Source organism: Chiloscyllium punctatum, chromosome 3 (assembly GCF_047496795.1).
Source record: "Chiloscyllium punctatum isolate Juve2018m chromosome 3, sChiPun1.3, whole genome shotgun sequence".
NCBI classification, from domain to species: Eukaryota; Metazoa; Chordata; class Chondrichthyes; order Orectolobiformes; family Hemiscylliidae; genus Chiloscyllium; species Chiloscyllium punctatum.
Genome location: NC_092741.1, coordinates 117,562,214 through 117,584,091, shown reverse-complemented (window position 1 = coordinate 117,584,091; position 21,878 = coordinate 117,562,214). Strand labels below are relative to the sequence as shown.

The 21,878-nt window shown below is 41.6% G+C and overlaps 1 protein-coding gene across 1 annotated transcript in view; it reads left to right on the top strand.

Annotated features, from left to right (window-relative positions):
• The window catches only part of heatr5b (HEAT repeat containing 5B), a 128,376-nt gene that overhangs the window by 69,638 nt on the left and 36,860 nt on the right, over positions 1–21,878 (top strand). The window contains exons 16-23 of the mRNA XM_072559147.1: positions 6,758–6,933; positions 12,617–12,722; positions 13,181–13,371; positions 15,129–15,288; positions 15,378–15,567; positions 16,353–16,522; positions 17,937–18,081; positions 21,244–21,423. Of these exons, the coding sequence (XP_072415248.1) occupies positions 6,758–6,933; positions 12,617–12,722; positions 13,181–13,371; positions 15,129–15,288; positions 15,378–15,567; positions 16,353–16,522; positions 17,937–18,081; positions 21,244–21,423 (1,318 nt within the window). The remainder of the gene's footprint in view (positions 1–6,757; positions 6,934–12,616; positions 12,723–13,180; positions 13,372–15,128; positions 15,289–15,377; positions 15,568–16,352; positions 16,523–17,936; positions 18,082–21,243; positions 21,424–21,878) is intronic.

Sequence of the window (21,878 nt, the reverse complement as noted above, 5' to 3'; positions counted from 1 at the left end):
TAAAGAGGAATAGGACAAGTGACCAACAATTTGCTCAAAGAGGCAGGTTTTCAAGAACTCTGATAGACAATTGATAGGAAGTGCTGTTGGAAGTGAATTCAACAGCTTAGATCTTAGATAGAAGGAAACATGACCCAGTTTTATGGGCCAATCCAATTGCCCTTATACCCTTAATCAGTATAACTAAAACAGATGACCTGATCAGTTGTCGCATTGTCAAATATGAGGCATTCTTAAGTTGTGCGTAAACTGACTGGCACATTGGCCACATTCAAACAGTAACTATAAGTACTTAATCAGCTGTAAATCACTGGAATTCCTGAGTTAATGAAAGGTGCTGTAATATACTTTAATGAAAAGTAAACATAACTTGTTATTAATTTTAAACTCTGCTGCGTTTCTGAAACAGTCGCGGTAAGGAGCTACCTGCTTCCCTTGTACCCTCCCCCTCTACAGTTATTTCTGAATTTTTGAATTTTCACAATTATAAAGTTACATGTGAATACCTAACTATAGGCCTGAGAACAGGAAAACTGTATGGATGTTTACCTGAAACTGTGTTAAAAGATTGTGAATCAGTAATAAAATAGTCTGTCTTATCCAAGTTGCTTATCTAGTTTCTCTACAATACCCACCTTTTCTGATGTTATAAGTGTAATCAGCTGACCTTTTGCTGCAAATATTTTAAATGCTATGATGAGCATTTAAAAAAGACAAAAGTGTATCCTGGGATTGATTTGGCTTTGTTCAGAAGGACCACTGTAAGAGAAGATGAGAGGGAGAAGAGAAAGAAATGAGACAGATAGAGAACCATAAAAAGAAATAGAGGGAGACATCTAGTGAAAGGAATGAAGTAGTTTTATAACCTTGATCTGCATTTTCCCAGTCAGCATGTCTCCCTCTCCCCTCCCGGCTCAACACCACCAAAGCTGTTTACTACCCTCTATTTGAGCATCATGTGAGCCCAGGCCTTTTCAGTTTGTTGCCACACAAGTCTGGAATGATAAGTCCCTGAATTGTTAACTTTGGTCAAACGCTTTCTAGACTGGAGAGCTTGTAAATTCAAAACAAATATATATTAGTTCACCGTTATAAATTGACATTAAAATAATTATCATAAAATGTCATTTTGCTTGTAATGATGTGATATTTAGAAAGAGAAATACATGTGTCTTTGGAGCTTCTTTCCCCACCTAAAATGGAAGAATTTAAATTTCCATCTTTCACAACCTTGTATCCTAAAGTGCTATTCAGCCTGTGAAGTATTCTTTTGAAGTGTTGTCACTGTCATAATGTAGAAAAAAGTGAGGTAGATGGTGTGCCCAGCAAGCTCCTACAACCAGGATTCCTATTATGATTGGATAATCCGTGTTTATTGATAGTTGAGCAGTAAATATTTGGTCAGGACACTGAGGCGAATACCCCTGCCCTCCCTCATAAAGTAGAATGGACTCTCTTAATGAAAGAATTGTACTTTCAAGCATTGCTGTATTTTCTCAGTATTGCTCTGAAGTGTTGGTATAGACTGCATGCTCAAGTTCTGGTGTACCAGAATCCACAATGGTATCTTGAATATATTCCATCATTTTTCTACAGTGGTGATTATTGGCTTCAACATACAGTTAATTGTAATCATTTATCAGCATGAATCTTTATATTTTGTATATGTCATAAACTCATACATGTCCATTAATATCAAAAATATCCAAAACACATCATGGAGGTTAAAGGAAAAATTATGAGGAGCAAGTGAACAGGAGGGGACCATTGTGCCTGTTTCATCATTAAGTACATTATGGCTGATCTGTGAATTCATTTCCATTTCCCATTGTCCCATCTCTCTTAAACTCCTTAGATAAAAAGAATCTTATCAAACTTGGATTTATAATTTACAGTTGATCTAATGATCGTTACCTTTGTGTGAGAGTTCCAGACTTATACCATGAGAGGAGGAAGTGGAGTATAAAGGAGTTGGAGAGGCACAAGGGGTTTTAAAGAGGGAATTCTAATGGGTAGACATTTTATACTGAATAATTACTTTGTTTTATGCTTATTTATTAATGATCATAGTAGATGTTGAGCTATGGGCAACCAAGAGGGAGTTCCCAACAATCCACGAGTAAACACAATAAAAGAGCTCCCAGCATCATGTCTGGAAGAGCTGGTGTTGGACCCAAGTCTCCTCATTGACCAAAAGGTCAACACCCAAGGCACTACTGACTTTTGGATGAGATGTTACAATGGATGTGAAAGATCCCTTGGAACTATTTCAGAGAAAGGGAGGAGATCTCTGTCTGGTGCCCTTACCCAATACTTATCCATCATCCAACATTGCTGAATCAGATTATCTGGTTCTTTATCATGTGATTGTTTGCAGGATTTTGTTGTGTGCAGATTAACTGATGTTTTTCTTAATATTGCAGTAGTGGCTCTGTTCAAAAGCACTTAATTGCTGTTTGACATTTTGGGATATAACAAAGTCATGAAAGACACTGTAGAGGAACAAGTCTTGGTATTTTGCACTACAGAAAAGGCCTTTCCAGAAAATATGCCTACCTGATATAGATTAGATTTCCTACAGTGTGGAAACAAGCCCTTCAGCCCAACAAGTCCACACTGACCATCCGTAGAGTAACCCCACCCCTCTCTGACTAATGCACCTAACAACTATGGACAATTTAGCATGGCCAATTCATTTGACCTGCACATCTTTGGAATGTGGGAGGAAGCCCACGCAGACACTGGGAGAATGTACAAACTCCACACAGACAATCACCCGAGGTTGGAATCGAAGCTGGGACCCTGGTGCTGTGAGGCAGCAGTGCTAACCACTGAGCCACTCAATATTTATGCAAATTCCATTTCCTGTATCCAAGGGTCTTCAAGGGATAAATCCTTTTTTGAAAATACTAATGCATTGGTGTGAGTGCTGCGATAAAGAGTTGACTTAGCTCTTTACAGCTTACCTACTGGAACAACGTTCAATAAAATCATTAGGCAGTTTTATTGAGTCTGAAGTGCTGGTTCTGAACAGCAGGGTAGAAAAAAACCTTGAGAACCTCATAATGAGGCTACTACACTTTGAGAGTCATGAAATGCTATTCATTAATACCAATGGAATGGACAAATAGTTCAAAGGAATATGTTCTGAGGTAAACAGTTGAATAAAAATATTTTATTTGTGGGAGGATGCAACACGTCCTCCCAGGAGTCAAATAATATGAAATAAATTGGGTTGTTGAAAAGAATTAAGAATAGGAAGTGACTATTCATACCTTTTAAGCCTGATTCATCATTCATTTAGATTATGACTGATCTGTATTTTAATCCCATCAGATAATCTTGGTTCTATATCCTTTAATATCCTTGCCAGAAAAGAATAAAGTCTATATCTGCAAGTTGGGAAATATTTAATTGAACCCCATCCTAATAGTGTGGACACACAGACAATAGGTTTTCACAACCCTCTGTGAAGACTATCCAATGCTGTAGAGGAGAAACATAGCTTCAATTTACCCATATCATAAGAGATCTCAGCATCTCATTGCAGCACAATACAGACTTCATATACAGTCTGAGGCTCTATAAGGCTCTGGTCAGACCATATTTGGAGTATTGTAGGCAGTTTTGGGCCCTTCTCAGGAAGGATATATGTTCAGAGGAGAGTCAAGAGAATGGTCCCAGGAATGAAAAGCTTAACAAATGAGGAATGTTTGAGGACACTGGGTTTATACTCGATGGAGTTTAGAAAGATGGGAGGGGGATCTAATTGAAACATACAACTTACTGAATGGCCTGGACAGTGATGTTGGGAAGAGGTTTCCATTGGTAGGAGAGACTAGCGCCCAAGGGCACAGCCTTAAAGTAAAGGGAAGACCTTTTAGAACGCAGGTAAGGAGAGCGGTGAATCTATGGAATTCAATGCCGCAGAAAGCATGGAGACCAGGTCATTGAATATATTGAAGACTGAGATAGATAGGTACTTGAGCATCAAGGGTACTTGAGCATCAAGAGCATCATAAGGCAGGAGAATGGGGTTGAGAAACTTATCAGCAATGATTGAATAGCGGAGCAGACTCAATGGGCTGAATGGCCTAATTCCTGCTCCTATGTCTTATGGTCTTATGGTATCTGATTTGAATATACCGAAAATATCAACACAGCCAAGGTTTTACCATGGTCTGAACCCCAGTGAACAACTTATGTTGGAGTTAATTGGAATATCACTGGAAAAGTTAAATATGATGAGTCATCCTTTGGTGGTAATATTTATTGCATTACTTTCTAACACTTTGCAGAAAAGCCAAGAATGGCCCCTCATTCTGTGATGCTCTGTATACCATGTCCTGTTTATTTGATTTGCTTGAAACCTCACTGCTGCCCTTTGCAATCTGATCACAAAGTGCCTGATCTGAGTGAGAGCTGTGAAATGAACATGACTTTCTTCAACCATCTGGAGTTTGCTGCTTCATCACAATGAATCTGTGAGACAGGGTCTTTTTTTTGTTCATTCAAAGAAAGTGGGCATCACTGGTTATACCAGCATTTATTGTACTTGACAAAACAAAACTTGATTTTCAGGCAACTTCATGATAAGCTGCTGCCTTGAACTTCTGCAGTCTCTTTATGTATGTATCCAACAATACTGTTAGACAGAAAGTTACAGAATTTTGACCTAATAATATATTTCTAAGTCAGGATGGTTTGTGATGTAGAGACAAGCTTGTAGGTGGTGCACCTGCTGCCCTTGTCCTTCTAGGTGGTAAAAGTCGTGGATTTGGAAGGTGCTGTCTAAGCAGTCTTGATATATTGTTGCAGTGCAGCCTGTAGACAGTGTTGACTGCTGCTACTCAATGTCCGAATGGATGTCATAGGTATCTGATTAGGTGCCAGTCAAATGGATTGCTTTGTCCTGATGATGTTAAGCATCTTAAGAGTTGTTAGAGTTATACTCAGCTAGGCAAGTGAAGAGTAGTCCATCATACTACTAACTTGTGCCTTGAAGGTTATGGATGTGCTTTGGGAGAAAAGTGAGTTACTAGCTGCAGAATTCCAAGACCCTGAATTTCTCATCACCACACTGTTTATTTTGTTCCTGTAGTTTAGTTCTGATCAATGGTAACTTCCAGGATGTTGATAAAGGGAAATTTAGTGATGGCATTGAATTTCAGAGGGTGATGTTTGGATTCCCTCTTGTTGGAAATACTGACATTGCTTGACTCTTATGTGAGGAGAAAGTGAGGACTGTAGATGCTGAAGATCAGAGCTGAAAAATATGTTGCTGGAAAAGCGCAGCAGGTCAGGCAGCATCCATGGAGCAGGAGAATCAACGTTTTGGGCCTGAAGAAGGGCTTATGCCCAAAACATCGATTCTCCTGCTCCTTGGATGCTGCCTGACCTGCTGCGCTTTTCCAGCAACACATTTTTCAGTTTTGGCTCTTATGTGACACATGTTACTTGTCACTTATCACCTGAAGCCGAGATGTTTCCAGGTGTTGCTGTATGCTTGTGTTGTCAATATATCATTGGATTAGTAATCCAGAAAATGTGAACTGCTATCCCATCATAGTTTGACAATTTGAATTCCATCCTAAAAAGCTAATGTTAGAGAGAATAACAATAAATTATCAAGACGTCATTGAAAACCCAACAGGTTTGCTAATGTTCTTTAGGATTTCTGCCATCCTTACCTGATCTGGTCCTATACGTGGCTTCAGTCACATGAGTTTACCAAGTGCTTCACAAAGCTGAAAGTTATTTACAGGATGGTTCCAACCTCCAGATGACAGGAGAATAGGAAGATTGATGGATAAGTGATGGGATGAAATAGATAAGGAAGAAATAAGTATCCAAGAGAATAAAATTAAAAGCTGGTGTGACTAGGCGAGTTGAAGTGAAGTAATATTAATGACTGAGCTTGAAGAAATGGAGACCAGAAGTAATGGCACTGGTATTGAGCGACAGCCCGATGTGCATGTACAGACAACAGAGAATTCGTAACGTAAGGTACATAAGGATGAGGAGATTAGGCAAAGTTCTACACAGAAGAAAGGGAGAAGGCAACATGTGAGTGTTCACATTTACATTTTAAGCATAGATTTAATCCTTCTAATCTGAATTTAATCAGTGGGAGCTTCCTGTGCTCAAAATGGCTGTATCACCTTCTACATAACAATTATATCTATGTTTAAAGTCCTTTGTTGTTTGAAAGGTAATTTGGTGTCCTGAAAGGGTAAATGCATTTTTTTTCTCTTTTTGGCGAAGGAATAGTGAGCAGATATCTTTAGGTTAATTGGAGCATTTATTCTAAATGGTTGTGGTTCTTTGCAACATAAGAAATGGAAGAAGCAGGAAAATGCCATACAGTTCCTCAGGTCTGCTTTGTCATTGAATGAGATCTCAGCTGGTGATTTATCTCGTTACACTTTATTGCCCTATTCCCATACCGCTCACTATACTTATTCACAACCCTCTGAAGTAATTCCATCTCATCTCAGTTTGAAATAGCTGCCTCTTATTCTGAAACTGTAACCTCTAGTTTTAGACTCCCAAGTCAGGGAAAACATGAGACGTGGACCAGAAACGTTGAACAAAAGTTGTCTTTCTGTTAAATGTTCTGCTGTGCAATCAAACCTAACGCATGCAACCCACTTTGATGCAGTGTTCCCCAACTTATATGAATTGTATTTTTTTGTTGATGGTGTAACAGCCGCAAGAAGAGCATGCTTCATTAAGACTCAGTACAATTTCTTTGCAGCTTCAGCCAAACAGCGCATCAGGAAGCGGAGCCTTGGAGCATGATCCATCCTCCATCTACCTGCGTATTCCTGTAGGTGAGGCAGTGCCTGGACCTCTTCCACTCGGTGTATCGGTCATTGATGCCTCAGTTGCCCTCTTTGGTGTGGTCTTTCCTCATGTCTCTTTCAAGCATCGGTGAGCGCTTGACTCAACTTGAACATATATCAAAGTAGATATTAATGTACTGGATACGTTTGGGAGCAATTGGATCGCATAGGGATGAGCATTTGTCTTGAGTTTGATGGACTAGATGCTCTGTTCCTTCCGACCAATTTCTTATGTTTGACAATTGTATCCTACAAATGAACATCAGCCTCGATCTCTATGGGTCTTTGTACTAGTGAAGTAGAAGAAGAAATGTCTAAGACACCCAGGCTTTTAAGTTCCTTCAGAGAGAGAGGTCTGTGGGGTTCTTCCTCTATTATTAGATATACAGTCTTCACCATTGAAACAGTCCATACTTGTTATGGGTAATCTGTTCTGTGGAGGTACTGATAGAAACTATTTTTCCGTCCCATAGGCATCAACTACAAAGATGCTGCTTATCCCATATTAAGTGCAAAGCTATTTGGGCAGTTCAATCATTCTTGTTCACCAGTGTAGCAGAAAAATTTTTGTTCCTTCTTACTATCATAACAAAGAAGCCTGTTCATTTTTTCTATTCCTATTCATTCACAGCAACTCCAGTCCATTATGGGAGTTGTGACCATTCTGAGGAGTGAAGCCTTGGGGCTGATCTAGTTTATTAGTTTCTGGATTAGTGGTGCTGGAAGAGCACAGCAGTTCAGGCAGCATCCGAGGAGCAGTAAAATCGACATTTCGGGCAAAAGCCCTTCATCAGGAATAAAGGCAGAGAGCCTGAATCATGGAGAGATAAGCTAGAGGAGGGTGGGGGTGGGGAGAAAGTAGCATAAAGTACAATGGGTGAGTGGGGGAGGGGATGAAGGTGATAGGTCAGGGAGGAGGGTGGAGTGGATAGGTGGAAAAGAAGATAGGCAATTGAGACAAAGCACTGTCCCCATGACGAGCTGGAAGTTTGGAATGAGGGTGAGGTGGGGGAAGGGGAAATGAGGAAGCTGTTGAAGTCCACATTGATGCCCTAGGGTTGAAGTGTTCCGAGGCGGAAGATGAGGCGTTCTTCCTCCAGGCGTCTGGTGGTGAGGGACCAGCGGTGAAGGAGGCCCAGGACCTCCATGTCCTCGGCAGAGTGGGAGGGGGGGTTGAAATGTTGGGCCACTGGGTGGTGTGGTTGATTGGTGCGGGTGTCCCGGAGATGTTCCCTAAAACGCTCTGCTAGGAAGCGTCCAGTTTCTCCAATGTAGAGGAGACCGCATCGGGAGCAACGGATACAATAAATGATATTGGTGGATGTGCAGGTAAAACTTTGGATGTGGAAGACTCCTTTAGGGCCTTGGATGGAGGTGGGGGAGGAGGTGTGGGCGCAGGTTTTACAGTTCCTGCGGTGGCAGGGGAGGGTGGCAGGATGGGAGGGTGGGTTGTAGGTGGGGGGTGTGTGGACCTGACCAGGTAGTCACGGAGGGAACGGTCTTTGCGGAAGGCAGAAAGGGGTGGGGAGGGAAATATATCCGTGGTGGTGGGGTCCGTTTGGAGGTGGCAGAAATGTTGGCGGATGATTTGGTTTATGCGAAGGTTGGTAGGGTGGAAGGTGAGCACCAGGGGCGTTCTGTCCTTGTTACGATTGGAGGGGTTGGGTCTGAGGGCGGAGGTGCGGGATGTGGACGAGATGCGTTGGAGGGCATCTTAAGCCACGTGGGAAGTGAAATTGCGGTCTCTAAAGAAGGAGGACATCTGGTGTGTTCTGTAGTGGAACTGGTCCTCCTGGGAGCAGATGAGGCGGAGGAATTGGGAATACGGATGGCATTTTTGCAAGAGGTAGGGTGGGAAGAGGTGTAATCCAGGTAGCTGTGGGAGTCGGTGGGTTTGTAAAAAATGTCAGTGTCAAGTCGGTCGTCATTAATAGAGATGGAGAGGTCCAGGAAGGGGAGGGAGGTGTCAGAGATGGTCCAGGTAAATTTAAGGTCAGGGTGGAATGTGTTGGTGAAGTTGATGAATTGCTCAACCTCCTCGCGGGAGCACGAGGTGGCGCCAATGCAGTCATCAGTGTAGTGGAGGAAGAGGTGGGGAGTAGTGCCGGTATAATTACGGAAGCCAACAAAGAGACAGGCATAGCTGGGGCCCATACGGGTGCCCATGGCTACCCCTTTGGTCTGGAGGAAGTGGGAGGATTCAAAGGAGAAATTAAGGGTGAGGACCAGTTCGGCCAAACGAATGAGTGTGTCGGTGGAAGGATACTGTTGGGGACGTCGGGAGAGGAAAAAACAGAGGGCTTGGAGGTCCTGGTCATGGCGGGTGGAGGTGTAGAGGGCTTGGATATCCATGGTGAAGATGAGGCGTTGGGGGCCAGGGAAACGGAAGTCTTGGAGGAGGTGCCGGGCGTAGTTTATTAGTGCACAAGAGAAAGATATGGAAGGAAACCCAAATTTCAAAATGTACAAAGCACAATCATCTGTTTATAGTCTGAAACTCGAGGGTGTCTCTGGCTTACGTTCCATTCCTAGATCATGTGGTGGTTGGAGGATCTATCCTATATGTTGAGAAAAGCACATTAACTACTGTGTACAAGCCTGCTCTGAGTGGTGACTGTGTTATGAAGGGTGTTATCTGTGCACATGTAGATTATTTCTGGCATTTGTATATGTTAATTTTAAAGCTGTTGGGTTTAAGAAAATTGGAAAGATGAGTAAAACAGTGCTAGAAGTGCTCCCAGATCAGTAGCATTAGCTGAGAGAGAATCAGCTTTAATGTGTCAGGTCAGTGATGTTTCATCAGCATTGAGAAAAGTTAGAAAAGGTTTTAAGCAAGTGAAGATCGGGGGATAAAAGAACAAAAGAGAGGGTAAGCATGAGAGATTAAATGACAAGGGTCTCATGGTGCAAGGACAAAAGGGATGATAACAAGCGTGGTAAAGAAACAAATGGATATCGCACACAATGATGATCATTTGCCATTGTAAGACAACAGTAAGGTACAACCAGTGAAGAAAACATGTTAAAATGGGGGTCAAAGGCTATAGGCTGAAATTGTTAGCTCTAGAAGGCTGTAAAGTGTCTAACTGAAAGATAAGGTTTGCTTCTGGAGCTTGTATTGAGCTTCATTGGATCACTAGAAGCCAAGAACCAAGAAGTCAAAGTGAGAGAAAGGTGGACAATTAATCTGACAGGTAACTAGAAGCTGGGAGTCGCATTTGCATGGTGGGAGGTGTTTCATTAGACAGCCATTGAAATTGAGAGTTTGAGTTCCCTGATGTAGAACAGACTAGATTGAGAGCAGTAACCTTAGTGTACACACCGGAAGAAGTACGTACACTTCATCTGGAAAATTAGGGACTTGAGTAGTGAGACTAAGAGAGGGTGTTACATCACCTGCACTTGCCGTGGGATAGCAGGCGGGTGTTGGAATTGGCAGAGTTGAGCAAGGATTTCATAGAAGGAACAATTCCCTTCAGAATGCTGTAAGGGGAGGTGAGGTATTTGGTGGTGACATCAGGTGATGATGGAAATAGCAATACCTGTTGAATATGGAGGCTGGTGGGAAGGCAGTTGAGGACATAGCAATCCTTATAATGGTTCTAGGAAAGAGGAGAAAGGGTGATAGCAAAATGTGGAAATTGGGACAAAAACAGTGGAAGACCCTATAACCATAATGGGAGGAGTTCTTCAATAAGGAAAAGGAGTGCCCGAGAAATGCTGGTGTGTAGAAGGTTGCTTCAACAGAACAGATGTGACTTGAGAGAACAGAATGAAATCCTTACAGGAAGCAGGGCATGAGAAACTGTAGTCAGGATAGCTGGGGCAATTGGTAGGCTTAATGTAAATACTCACAATCTATTTGCAGAAGTGAGAATAGAGAAGGTGAGGAAGTGGAAGATCAAAGATAGATCCTGTGAAGGTGAGAGAAAGGTGGAAATTGAAAGTATGATGAATTTTTTTTCAGTTCAGAGCAAGAGCAGGAAATAACACCAGAAAAATGGAGGAATGGAGTAAGAAATATTTCTTTATCCCACAAAAGGCAGGCCCGTGCGCGAACCTATGGAAGGTCATTTTATTTGGAGGATGAGGGTGGAGTTAAAGGAGAAGTTGAGAGTGGAAATGAGCTCATTAAGGTGGAAGGGAAGCTGAGTGGATGGTCACTGTTGGGCCTCCATTGGGAAAAGCTTCAACCTTCCCTTCAGTCATGAGAAACAAGCATATCCTCCTTACTGTTTTGCACCAGTTATCTGGCAATTAAAATGGCCTTTAGGGTGTACTCCTGGAAACCAGACAAAGTAACCCTAATGAATAATTATTATTGCAGCAACATATATACAGCAATATTCATTCCTCCAATCAGAGCAAGGAGGAAATATAGCAATTTAAAAACTTCCTTGAACAGCAAATCATTGTGCTTACTCTGATCAATGATTAACCTGTTGTGTCCTGTCTCAGACCACGGTTTTTACTCTGTTCTAAGAAATAATTATCTTTGGTTGTCAGTTCCCTGGAACTTTGATTTGGAAAGAGGCAGGAGATCACAAATTCAAGGCAGATACTTTCGTGAAGAGTTCTGTTAATTAATGCAATTGCCATTATTCCAATTTTTGCAGTTTGCTGATATTTTGGGAATAGAGCATGAATCACTTTGATTAGGATGGAGCTTGTATTATCTTTGTATCCAAGTGTTGAGTATTCAGAGAATGGTCAAAGTCAGGGGTTAAGTCTTCTCCATCGCTACACCCCTGTACCTGCTTGACCCACAGTTACACCTTCCTATACATAACCATTGGCCAGCTCCAAAGTTCTATTTAACCTAACAAGTGTCTTTGCCTCCTGGAACTAAGTGTCCAAGTGTAATTCTGTACCTCTGATACCTTTCAATGTCAGAGCTCAAACCCGAGCCAACAACCTTGGGCCAAAATTGCTTATGCTGCAGACAAGATGTGGGTGAACAGGATTGTGATGCATTCCATAAACTCCTACATGCTGCATTCATTGGCACATCAACCTTATGTCTGTCTAACTTTATTCATTTGATTAACAGTTGATTGACAGTTAACTAGTACTGCCAGGCAGTTCCTATTAATTAGGTATCTTAACTCATTTTCAGGGTTGTTTGCAGTTAAGAAGTACTAGGTAAAACTCTCAATTAAAATTGCAACTTGGATAACACTTAGCAGAGAGATCCCACTTGTACCGGATTACTGACTTGGCACTTGGTTCCTGAAGCACTCTGTCTTTAGATCACACTGATATCCAGCTTCAAAAGTCCAGTGACGAATTCTGTGCTGCTTTCTAATTGTGTGGAGAGGCAAGAAAAGCAGGAGCAGAGAAATAATGGGTGAGGAAAAGACAGTGAGTACAGGAAGTACGAATTTGGATGGTTTTGTTTTGCACTTTTTATTAATCCTCTTCATTTCCATATCCAGTCTCCAGATGATTGAGAAAGGTTCGCCATCCCACTCAGTGCCACAGTACATCTGATCACTAAGTGAGGATGTATGCCGAAAATGGAGATTGGAAATTTACTGATTGTCTATCATGAATTTGTGCTCGTAACAATTGTAGGTGCTGTATGTTCTTGCCAGGCTGCTGCTAGTCCTATCCTTTTGGATCAATCAAACCGCCATATATAAACTTTCACTATAAGAGTTGTTAATTTGTTGATTGTGTTTTAAATTCATCTAACATTAGAGAATGTAATCTGAACTTCAACACACAAGTCATTAAAGTGCTATTTGTGTTAAGCTGGTTTGTTTTCACAGGCTCCAGATGTTGGATCATTTTGCTGAATGCATCAAGCAGGCGAAAGGGGTTCGTCAGCAGGCTGTACAGATCAATATCTTCACTGCTGTTCTTAGTGCACTCAAGGTAGGGATCTTTCAATGAGCTCCAAAGAAACTCCAAAAGGGCAACAAGACCTTGATCCATCATCTCAACCAAAAGTTGACACTTCCAACGTTACAGCACTCCCTCAGTTCTGCACTGGGAGAGTGAGCCTAGTTTTATATGCTCATGTTTTTGAAGTGGTGTTTAAACCCATAACTTTCCCAGACAAGTGTGAGTGCTACTTTCCAAGCCATAGCTGCCACTTGACTGATTCCTAACACAAGCCTACACCTGGAGTTTGGTGTCATGTGTGCACTATGATATTTTGACACTTTCCTCATGTGGCAGTTTATACAAAGCACTAGGCTTTCATTAGAATGGTGATCACCAAGTGACCTGTTGAACTAATCTTTTTCTGTCTTGTACAGTTCCTACATTGTCACCTATGAGAGTGAAGCAGCAGAGAGCACTGTTACTAAAAGTGTCATTCTCCTTTCTAGGGTCTAGCAGAGAACAAGAGTACTCTGGGACCTGACGAGGTACGGAAGTCTGCACTGGCACTGGTCATGGGTGCTCTTGATAACCCCAATCCAATTTTGCGATGTGCTGCTGGTGAGGCTCTGGGGAGGATGGCACAGGTGGTAGGAGAGGCCACTTTCATAGCCAGGATGGCACAGCACAGTTTTGACAAGTATGATTTCAAATAACTTTGAAGCTTCAGTTATTGTCGTTATCGGTGTCTTGTCTCTTTTACTAGTCGACCTGCTCACCCCTCAGTTCTTGTCAACAAATCCTTTTTTTATTGTGCATTGTCACTGTTTTGTGTTAAATTACTTTGAATATAAAATCGGCAACACAGAAGTAGGGCATTTGGGTCACCTATTCCATGTTAATTCTTATGTTCCTGACAGGAACCTCCATCTACCCCTCTTCATCACAACGACCAACATATCTTCCAATTGTTTCTCTCAGGTGCTTAACTACCTTCATCTTAAAGAATCTTTTGTTATTTGGCTCAACTATTCACTGAGGGCTCTTGTAATACAGTCATATGTTTCCTTAACTGTGAACTGGGAATCGCAGGTTCAAGTCCCACCTACTCCAGTGGAGTGCAATAACATCTCAGAACGGGTTGATTAGAAAAATAGGTCAACTACTCTTGGAAGTAGGTCACCTACTCTTGGAGGAAATGCCGGACTTTGGAACATTTCTTTTCAGGCTGGGTGACACAATTCAAATCAGTGTGTGCTAATTGAGTGAATCTGCGTCAGAAAACATAACAGAGATAATCGCAAACCATTTTAGGTTTATGGCCAAGTCACTGCTGATACACATCTCGCTCATTGGATTTCATAACTCTTGGCTGTTCCCTTACCCACATCAGTGCAAACTATTTAATTTGAGAAAAAATACAAAAAGGTCCCGTTTTTGAACAATGCCAGTTTTTGGGTAGCCAGATTTGAGAGAGAGAGAGAGATCCTACCCACTCCACCCTCCTCTCTGACCTATCACCTTCATCCCCACCCCCATTCACCCATTGTACTCAATGCTACTTTCTCCCCATCCCCACCCCCACCTCCTCTCATTTATCTCTCCACCCTGCAGGCACGCTGCCTCTATTCCTGATGAAGGGCTTTTGCCTGAAACGTCTATTTTCCTGCTCCTCAGATGCTCCCTGAACTGCTGTGCTTTTCCAGCACCACTCTAATCTAGACTCTGGTTTCCAGCGTCTGCAGTCCTTGTTTTTACCCAGATTTGAGAGAGTACCTGTCACTAACTTTGATTCATGTCCGTAGTTTTTTGATTTCCCCACACGTCACAACAGTATTCTACCAATTCGTACTCCCATTTCCTCCCTTTCTTACATCACTTTGTTCCAAATAGGAATTGTTACGTTTCTCACTGCAAAGGTTTCCTGAATGGGATTATTTATTTGGGCTATCACTGGGAGAGCTATTTCTGGTCAACCTGTTCAGCAATGCCATTACACATTTCTGGAACAGATGGAACTTGAACCATGGCTTCGAGGCTCAGACGTAGGGACACTATCACTACACCACAATGGCCCATTATTGGGGGAGATTGAACAAAATTTACAGGAACATTTTCATCCAGAACTGCATTAAAAAGTACATTGAACATAGTAAAATGTCACTAAATACACTTCCTATTCCTATGTTCTATTTTTTTAAAAAAGGCTGAGTTTCAACCATTGTTTTAGTCAATGCAATAATGACACCCGCTGTTTAAATCCTAAGTCCAGTATCCCCATTGAGTTAAAAGGAGCTTTCCATCATTGTTAATACAGGGGCATAGACATTGGTGGACTATACACCTTTGCTCTGAAAATATCAGCTACGTTTAAGAACTAGACAATTCATAGATTCTGCTCAATATAAGTATTGGGTTTATCAAAGTGGATTTCCTTGTTAATTTTTGTTTTGGTAGACTAAAATCTGCTCGTGATGTGGTGTCCAGGACGGGGCACTCACTTGCACTTGGTTGCCTTCATCGATATGTTGGTGGAATAGGGTCTGGTCAGCATCTGAAGACGAGTGTCAGCATCCTTTTGGCACTTGCACAGGATGGTACATCCCATGAAGTGCAGGTAAATCCATTCAGGATCTGAACTCGTAATATGTTGATTCTACTTACTTCAGTAATGGTGATGGGTTTGACTGTCTTTATATCTTGCAGACGTGGGCTCTTCACTCTCTGGCTCTGATTGTGGACTCCAGTGGTCCCATGTATCGTGGATATGTGGAGCCCACACTGTCACTCGTTCTAACATTGCTGCTGACTGTACCACCATCGCACACTGAAGTGCACCAGTGTTTGGGTCGTTGTTTGGGTGCACTAATCACAACTGTTGGACCAGAACTGCAAGGTAGGGTGATGGGAAGTGGTGAGATGTGAACAGCTAGGGGAATTAATTGATGGATATGACTAGATCAACATCTTTCAACTAACGTTTGCTAGGAGTGTGAAATGCTCTGAATGTTGATTATGTGGTATTTTTACAGTCAACCATCCAAGTTGTAGAAAAAAAAACTTTGTAAATAGTTGCTGTTCACCTTGTCAATTGTGCTAAAAGAACAATTATTTGTGCAGTGGACTCTCTTCTGAGTCAGTGTTGTGGGAAACATTTGAGAAACTTGAATGCAATCTCTTGGCTGACAGTCTCAGTGCATCATTGAGGGATTGTTGCATTGTCAGAAGTGCTGTCTTTTGGATGAGTGGTTAGACTGAGGCACTGTCTGCCCTTTCCAGATAGGTGCCAAAGATTCTGTGACACTAAATTAAGTAGTGCAGGGAATTCTTCTGGGGTCTTGGCTCCCCTTAATTGATATCACTAAATCAGATTGCCTGGTCATCAATGTGATTTGTTTTTTCTTTGCACCACTATGTGAAATAGTCCACTTTTTAACAGTGACTGCTGTTAGAATTTTTCATTGGGTGTAAGTTACTTTGGAAAATACTGCAGATGTGACAGGATCCAAATTTTTTTCCATCATGTCTCGACTCTTATCTGCTCCCTAATGGAATAATAATCCACCTTTAGCAAAAGTGAACCCTTTTGCTTTACAGAACTGTTTGTATAATGTGGAAGCGATACAGATTTGCTATTGGAATTTCTGCTTATGTTGTTCATTAGTTTTTGATTCTTTCTAGGTAATGGAGCCTCCACATCAACAATACGTTCTTCCTGCCTTGTGGGTTGCGCTATCATGCAAGACCATTCTGATTCCCTTGCCCAGGCAGCAGCAATATCCTGCTTGCAGCAACTTCATATGTTTGCACCACGTCATGTCAATCTGTCCAGTTTGGTGCCCAGTCTCTGTGTAAGTGGAATTGATCAATATCAGTGGAGTTTGATGCAGCGAAACTCAGTAGCTGACACTCACCTGAGTCAGAAAGTGCTGCATTCTAATTCTACTCCAAGCACCTGAGTGCACAGTCTTTGCTGCTAGTTCAGCTGCAGTATGGACAGAATGTTGAAGTGTTATCTTTCAGATCTGACATTAAGCCAAAGCTCCATCTGTCCTTTTGGGTCAGCGTTAGAGTTTTTGTGGAAGAATCAGAGGGGGATTTCTTCCTTGTGATCTGACTGATCTTTGTCCCTAACCAACATCACTAAAATAATGGTTAGTAGTCAGAATCCATGCGTTTTGTTGCTGTCATTTTTCCACTTTGAGTGTGACCAAACTTTAAAATCACTTCATTGACTGCGAAGCAGTTTGGAGTTTCCTGAGATAACGAAAGGTGTTATCTCAATGCCAGCCTTTTATTTTTACTTGACATTGTTATTCAGCTTGGAATAGCTTTCTCGCAAAACATCCTGACTGTTAACTTCAGGCTGTCTTTGGGCTTGGGATGACTGACAAGATTGAATGCAACTGAGGTATCCACGTAGTAGTTTATCACAATAACCCAGCTATTATCATGACTTTCTGAAGTGGTTTTGTTTTATTTTTAATGGTGGTAAAAGTTTTGTGGTTTTTGCTGTCCTGTGATGCAGGACTTAACTGCTTCAGTTTTTGGCTCCAGCTGTTAACCAGTGACAGCAACACAGGAAATTATTGGTGGTGGAAGCAGCTGACTCTCAGCAATGTCCTGTCTCTCAGACAGAATTCTTGTAAACAGCATCCCTTTGTGTCAGGTGCAATGATGGACATGACAGTGACTTCATTGTCTCTGACTTTGTGCAACAGTAATTGCATGGAGTATTTGTGGTGAATAGATTAAATACATACTCTGGGCAGCTAGAAAGGGTTTGATCGGGTAAACATAGAGAAAATGTTTTTAATTATGGTGCAATAAATATACAGTAAATCCAGGGTAGTCACAACAAGGAATTGAAGAGAAGCCTACTGACACAGAATGGTGAGAATATGGAACCTCGTACCATGTGAAGTAATTGTCATGAATAACATTTAAGGGGAAGCTAGTTAAACAAATTAGGGAAAAAGAAAGAAAGATAGATATATGCTTATAAAGTGAGATGAAGCAGAGTGGGAGGGGGCTTGTCTGTAGAAGAATACCGACGCAAACCAGTTGGGCTGAAAGGCTTATTTCTATGCTATAAATGTTATGCAACAACAAATGATATGTTATTTAAAATAGACGATTGAATGCTCAGAGCGCAAGTCTACATTTATAGCAATTATTATGAGTGCTCACAGTCCCTTCAGCCTCAATGAGTTCGTAGCAAAGTCAGAATTTAACAGCTAACATCAGATACTTTACCTACTGCAGGTTCACCTTTGCAGCTCTCACCTGCTATTGCGCAGAGCAGCAGTCGCCTGTCTCCGTCAGCTCGCTCAAAGAGAGGCAGCTGAGGTATGTGCCTATGCAATGACTCTCACTCGGAGTGCTGGAAACAAAGAAAGCAGTGGCATTGGTGAGTAATTAATTATAGAATCTGGGTGGACTCAGCTCTGTACTTGGCTCAGTGTGGAGACTTAATTTGACAATCGCTATTGCTGAGAGCATTAGACTTGTGCTTGTGTGCTGTTTACTGGCCTCTGTTCAAATAAAATTAAAAGACAGCAGATAGTAACATACCAAATCATAAGAATTGACATGATTGATTCATTTGTCCATCAGTCACACCTGAAGATCTCATCAGCCTGAGTTAACATTTCATGTTTGTGATTATCTGGTTCTGATGCACGATCGGTGACGTGGAACATGAACTCTCTTTCTGTCTCCACAAATGCTCCTGAATACTACCTGAATTTTTTGTTTCTCTTTTAGATATTCATCATCTACACAGTTTGCCTTTTGTATTCTACCAGAGTCTATTGACATCTCTTTTAACTAGTAAATTGAAGGTAGTCAGAACCTATGGCACAGTCATATTGAATAAACTATTTACTCAACAAATAGTCTATTTAAACAGTCCACTACAGCAAACAGTCTAGAATCTATTTCACAATAATAGAATTGTATCAACTCAAAGACATATGTAGGCCCTTTGGGCTGACATAGGCTTTCCAAATGAGCAGTTCCCTTCTCATAATGTTGCATGTTGAGCCTTTTCAGACTTGTCCAATTTCATTCGAAAGTTTCTATTGAATCTGCCTCCACCACACTATCATGCAGCACATTACAGTCTTTAATGACTTGCTGCATGTCAGAGTTATTCCTCATGTTGCTTCTCCTATTTGTACTACTACTTAAAATCTTTGCCCTCTTATTTCTGATCCTTTCATGAGTGGAAACAATTTCACCATATCTACCAGGTCTCTGCCCTTATGATTTTGAATACCTCAATCAAATCTCCTCTGAGCTGTATTTTCTCCATGGAAAACAATCCAGACTTCTCCAATTTATCTTCATAACCAACATTCCTGATCTCTGAAACTATTCTCATGAATCTTTTCTGCACTTTCTCCAATGCCTTCACATCTTTCCTAAAATGCAGCTGTCTGTTGAGCCCAAAGTGTTATAAAAATTTAACATGCCTGCCTTGCTTTTGTGCACTCTGTTCCTATTAATAAAACTTAGGATACTGTTTGCTTTCTAATCATGCTCTCAACCAACAAACTTCAGTACTTTGTGCACTTGTCTACCCAGTTCTCTGCTTCTGTACCCCTTCAGAATTGTGCCCTTTATTTTGCTCTGTTCTTCAGACCAACTGACTCTTTTCACATTCCACATCATTTGCACAAAAAGGAAACGTCTGTGCTCCAGTGATTCTGCTTCCATTGTACCAGTCTGTGAATCCTAAAATTATACATTCCTCTTTCCAATCAGGGTTCCTCCACCACTACCATCCCCTGCCCCCACCCATCTGCCTCCAACAAAACATAGATGCCTTGAAAAAGCTTTGTTGAAGGTGGTTAGTAAGTGATATTGAAATAGGAGATGAAAAGCCCTGGTGCATTTTCCATCTCTTGCAATGCTGCCATACTGAAGGAAGCCATTTGTCCTTTTTGCCTGTGCTGGCTCTTTGAAAGAGTTATCTGATTAATCCCATTCCCCTGCTCCTTTATGCAAGCTTTTCCTTTTCAAATATTTATTCTCATCCCTTTGATAGTTGGTTTTCAATATCCTGTTAAACAGTACATTCAGTTAGTATCAAAGCGTCATTGAGATGTACAGCATGGAAATAGACCCTTCAGTCCAACCCGTCCATGCTGACCAGATGTACCAACCCAATTTAGTCCCACCTGCCAGCACTCGGCCCATATCCCTCCAAACCCTTCCTATTCGTATACCCATCCAGATGCCTTTTAAAAGTTGCAATTGTACCAGCCTCCACCACTTCCTCTGGCAGCTCATTCCATACACATACCACCCTCTGTGTGAAAAGGTTGCCCCTTAGGTCTCTTTTATATCTTTCTTGTCTCCCCTAAACCTATGTCCTCTAGATCTGGACTGCCCCACCCCAGGGAAAAGACTTTGTCTATTTACCCTATCCATGCCCCTCATGACTTTATAAACCTCTATATGGTCACCCGTCAGCCTCCAACGCTCCAGAGAAAACATCCCTAGCCTATTCAACCACTCCCTATAGCTCAAATCCTCCAACCCTGGCAACATCCTTGTAAATCTTTTCTGAACCCTTTCAGGTTTCACAACATCCTTCTGATAGGAAGGAGACCAGAATTGCATGCAATATTCCAACAGTGGCCTAACCAATGTCCTGTACAGCTGCAGCATGACCTCTCAACTCCTGTACTCAATACTCTGGCCCATAAGGAAATCATACCAAATGCCGCCTTCACTGTCCTATCTACCTGTGACTCTACTTTCAAGGAGCTAAGAACCTGCATTCCAAGGTCTCTTTGTTCAGCAACACTCCCTAGGACCTTACCATTAAGTGTATAAGTCCTGCTAAGATTTGTTTTCCCAAAATGCGGCATCTCGCATTTATCTAAATTAAACTCCATCTGCCACTTCTCAGTCCATTGGCCCATCTGGCCCAGATCCCGTTGTAATCTGAGGTAATTTTCGCTCACCACCACACCTCCAATTTTGGTGTCATCTGCAAACTTACTTAACTATGTCTCTTATGCTCACATCCAAATCATTTATATAAATGCTGGAAAGTAGAGGACCCAGCACCGATCCTTGTGGCACTCCACTGGTCACAGGCCTCCAGTCTGAAAAACAACCCTCCACCACCACCCTCTGTCTTCTACCTTTGAGCCAGTTCTGTATCCAAATGGCTAGTTCTCCCTGTATTCCCCGTTCTCCCAGAAGTAGCAGCATTCTTTGCAAAAACAAAAATCTCTAAGTCTCACCCCTGGTTCTTTTACCAGCTTTCTTACATCTTTGTTCACTGGTGACTGCTGCTGGAAACAGTTTCTCCCACGCTACTCTGATTAAAACCCTTCTGTAATTTTGAATGCCCCTATTAAAATTCTATGTGCGACTATATCATAACCTATTTTTATTGCCTGAAATGTTTTTGAGATGCATAAGATATTCCTGCACTGGTGTCTATCACCAGTTTCTAACTAAGACATCTGAAGTATTCTGAGAAACAGGTTTGACTGGAATTTCAGTATTTGTGGCAGTGAAGCGATTAAAATCTGCACAATTTCCACATCAGATGTGAATATCACAGAGACTGGCCTTGAAGGAGTGTTGTTTGGAATGCTGGATCGTGAGACTGACCGCAAGCTGTGCGCTGACATTCATGACACTTTGGGTCACATGCTTTCATCATTGGCAGTTCAAAAACTTTCACACTGGCTGAAGCTGTGCAAAGATGTCCTGGCTGCATCAACTGGTAAGAAATCAAATCAGTATGCTGCAAGAATGTGATCTGGTTAGTGGCTTGTATTTTCAGACCTGCTGTTTCTCTACTTCCGCAACACCAAGGCTGTCATGTTTACACGTTGTGAGTCTGATATTTGAGAACATTAGAAAAGGTGGAGACTATTTCTACTTTTAAGCTTGTTCCATTCAGTAGATCCTGGCTGATGTTATTGCTGGACAAGTCAGATGAAAATTTAGTTTGATAGGGGTGCACGGAAAGTTATGGAAAAAGTTTAAAGGAGGGTAAGGCTCAGCAGAGGGTTATTCAAGTTTACAGAACAAAGAATAAAACAGAACATAAAGAAACTCAGGTAGCTAACTTCACACACAGCAGATAAGGGGACAACTATGAACAGGGGAGCAATCAACACAGCACTAAGGGTGTTGGACACTTTCATGCACACCGTATATGAAATAAAGTAAATG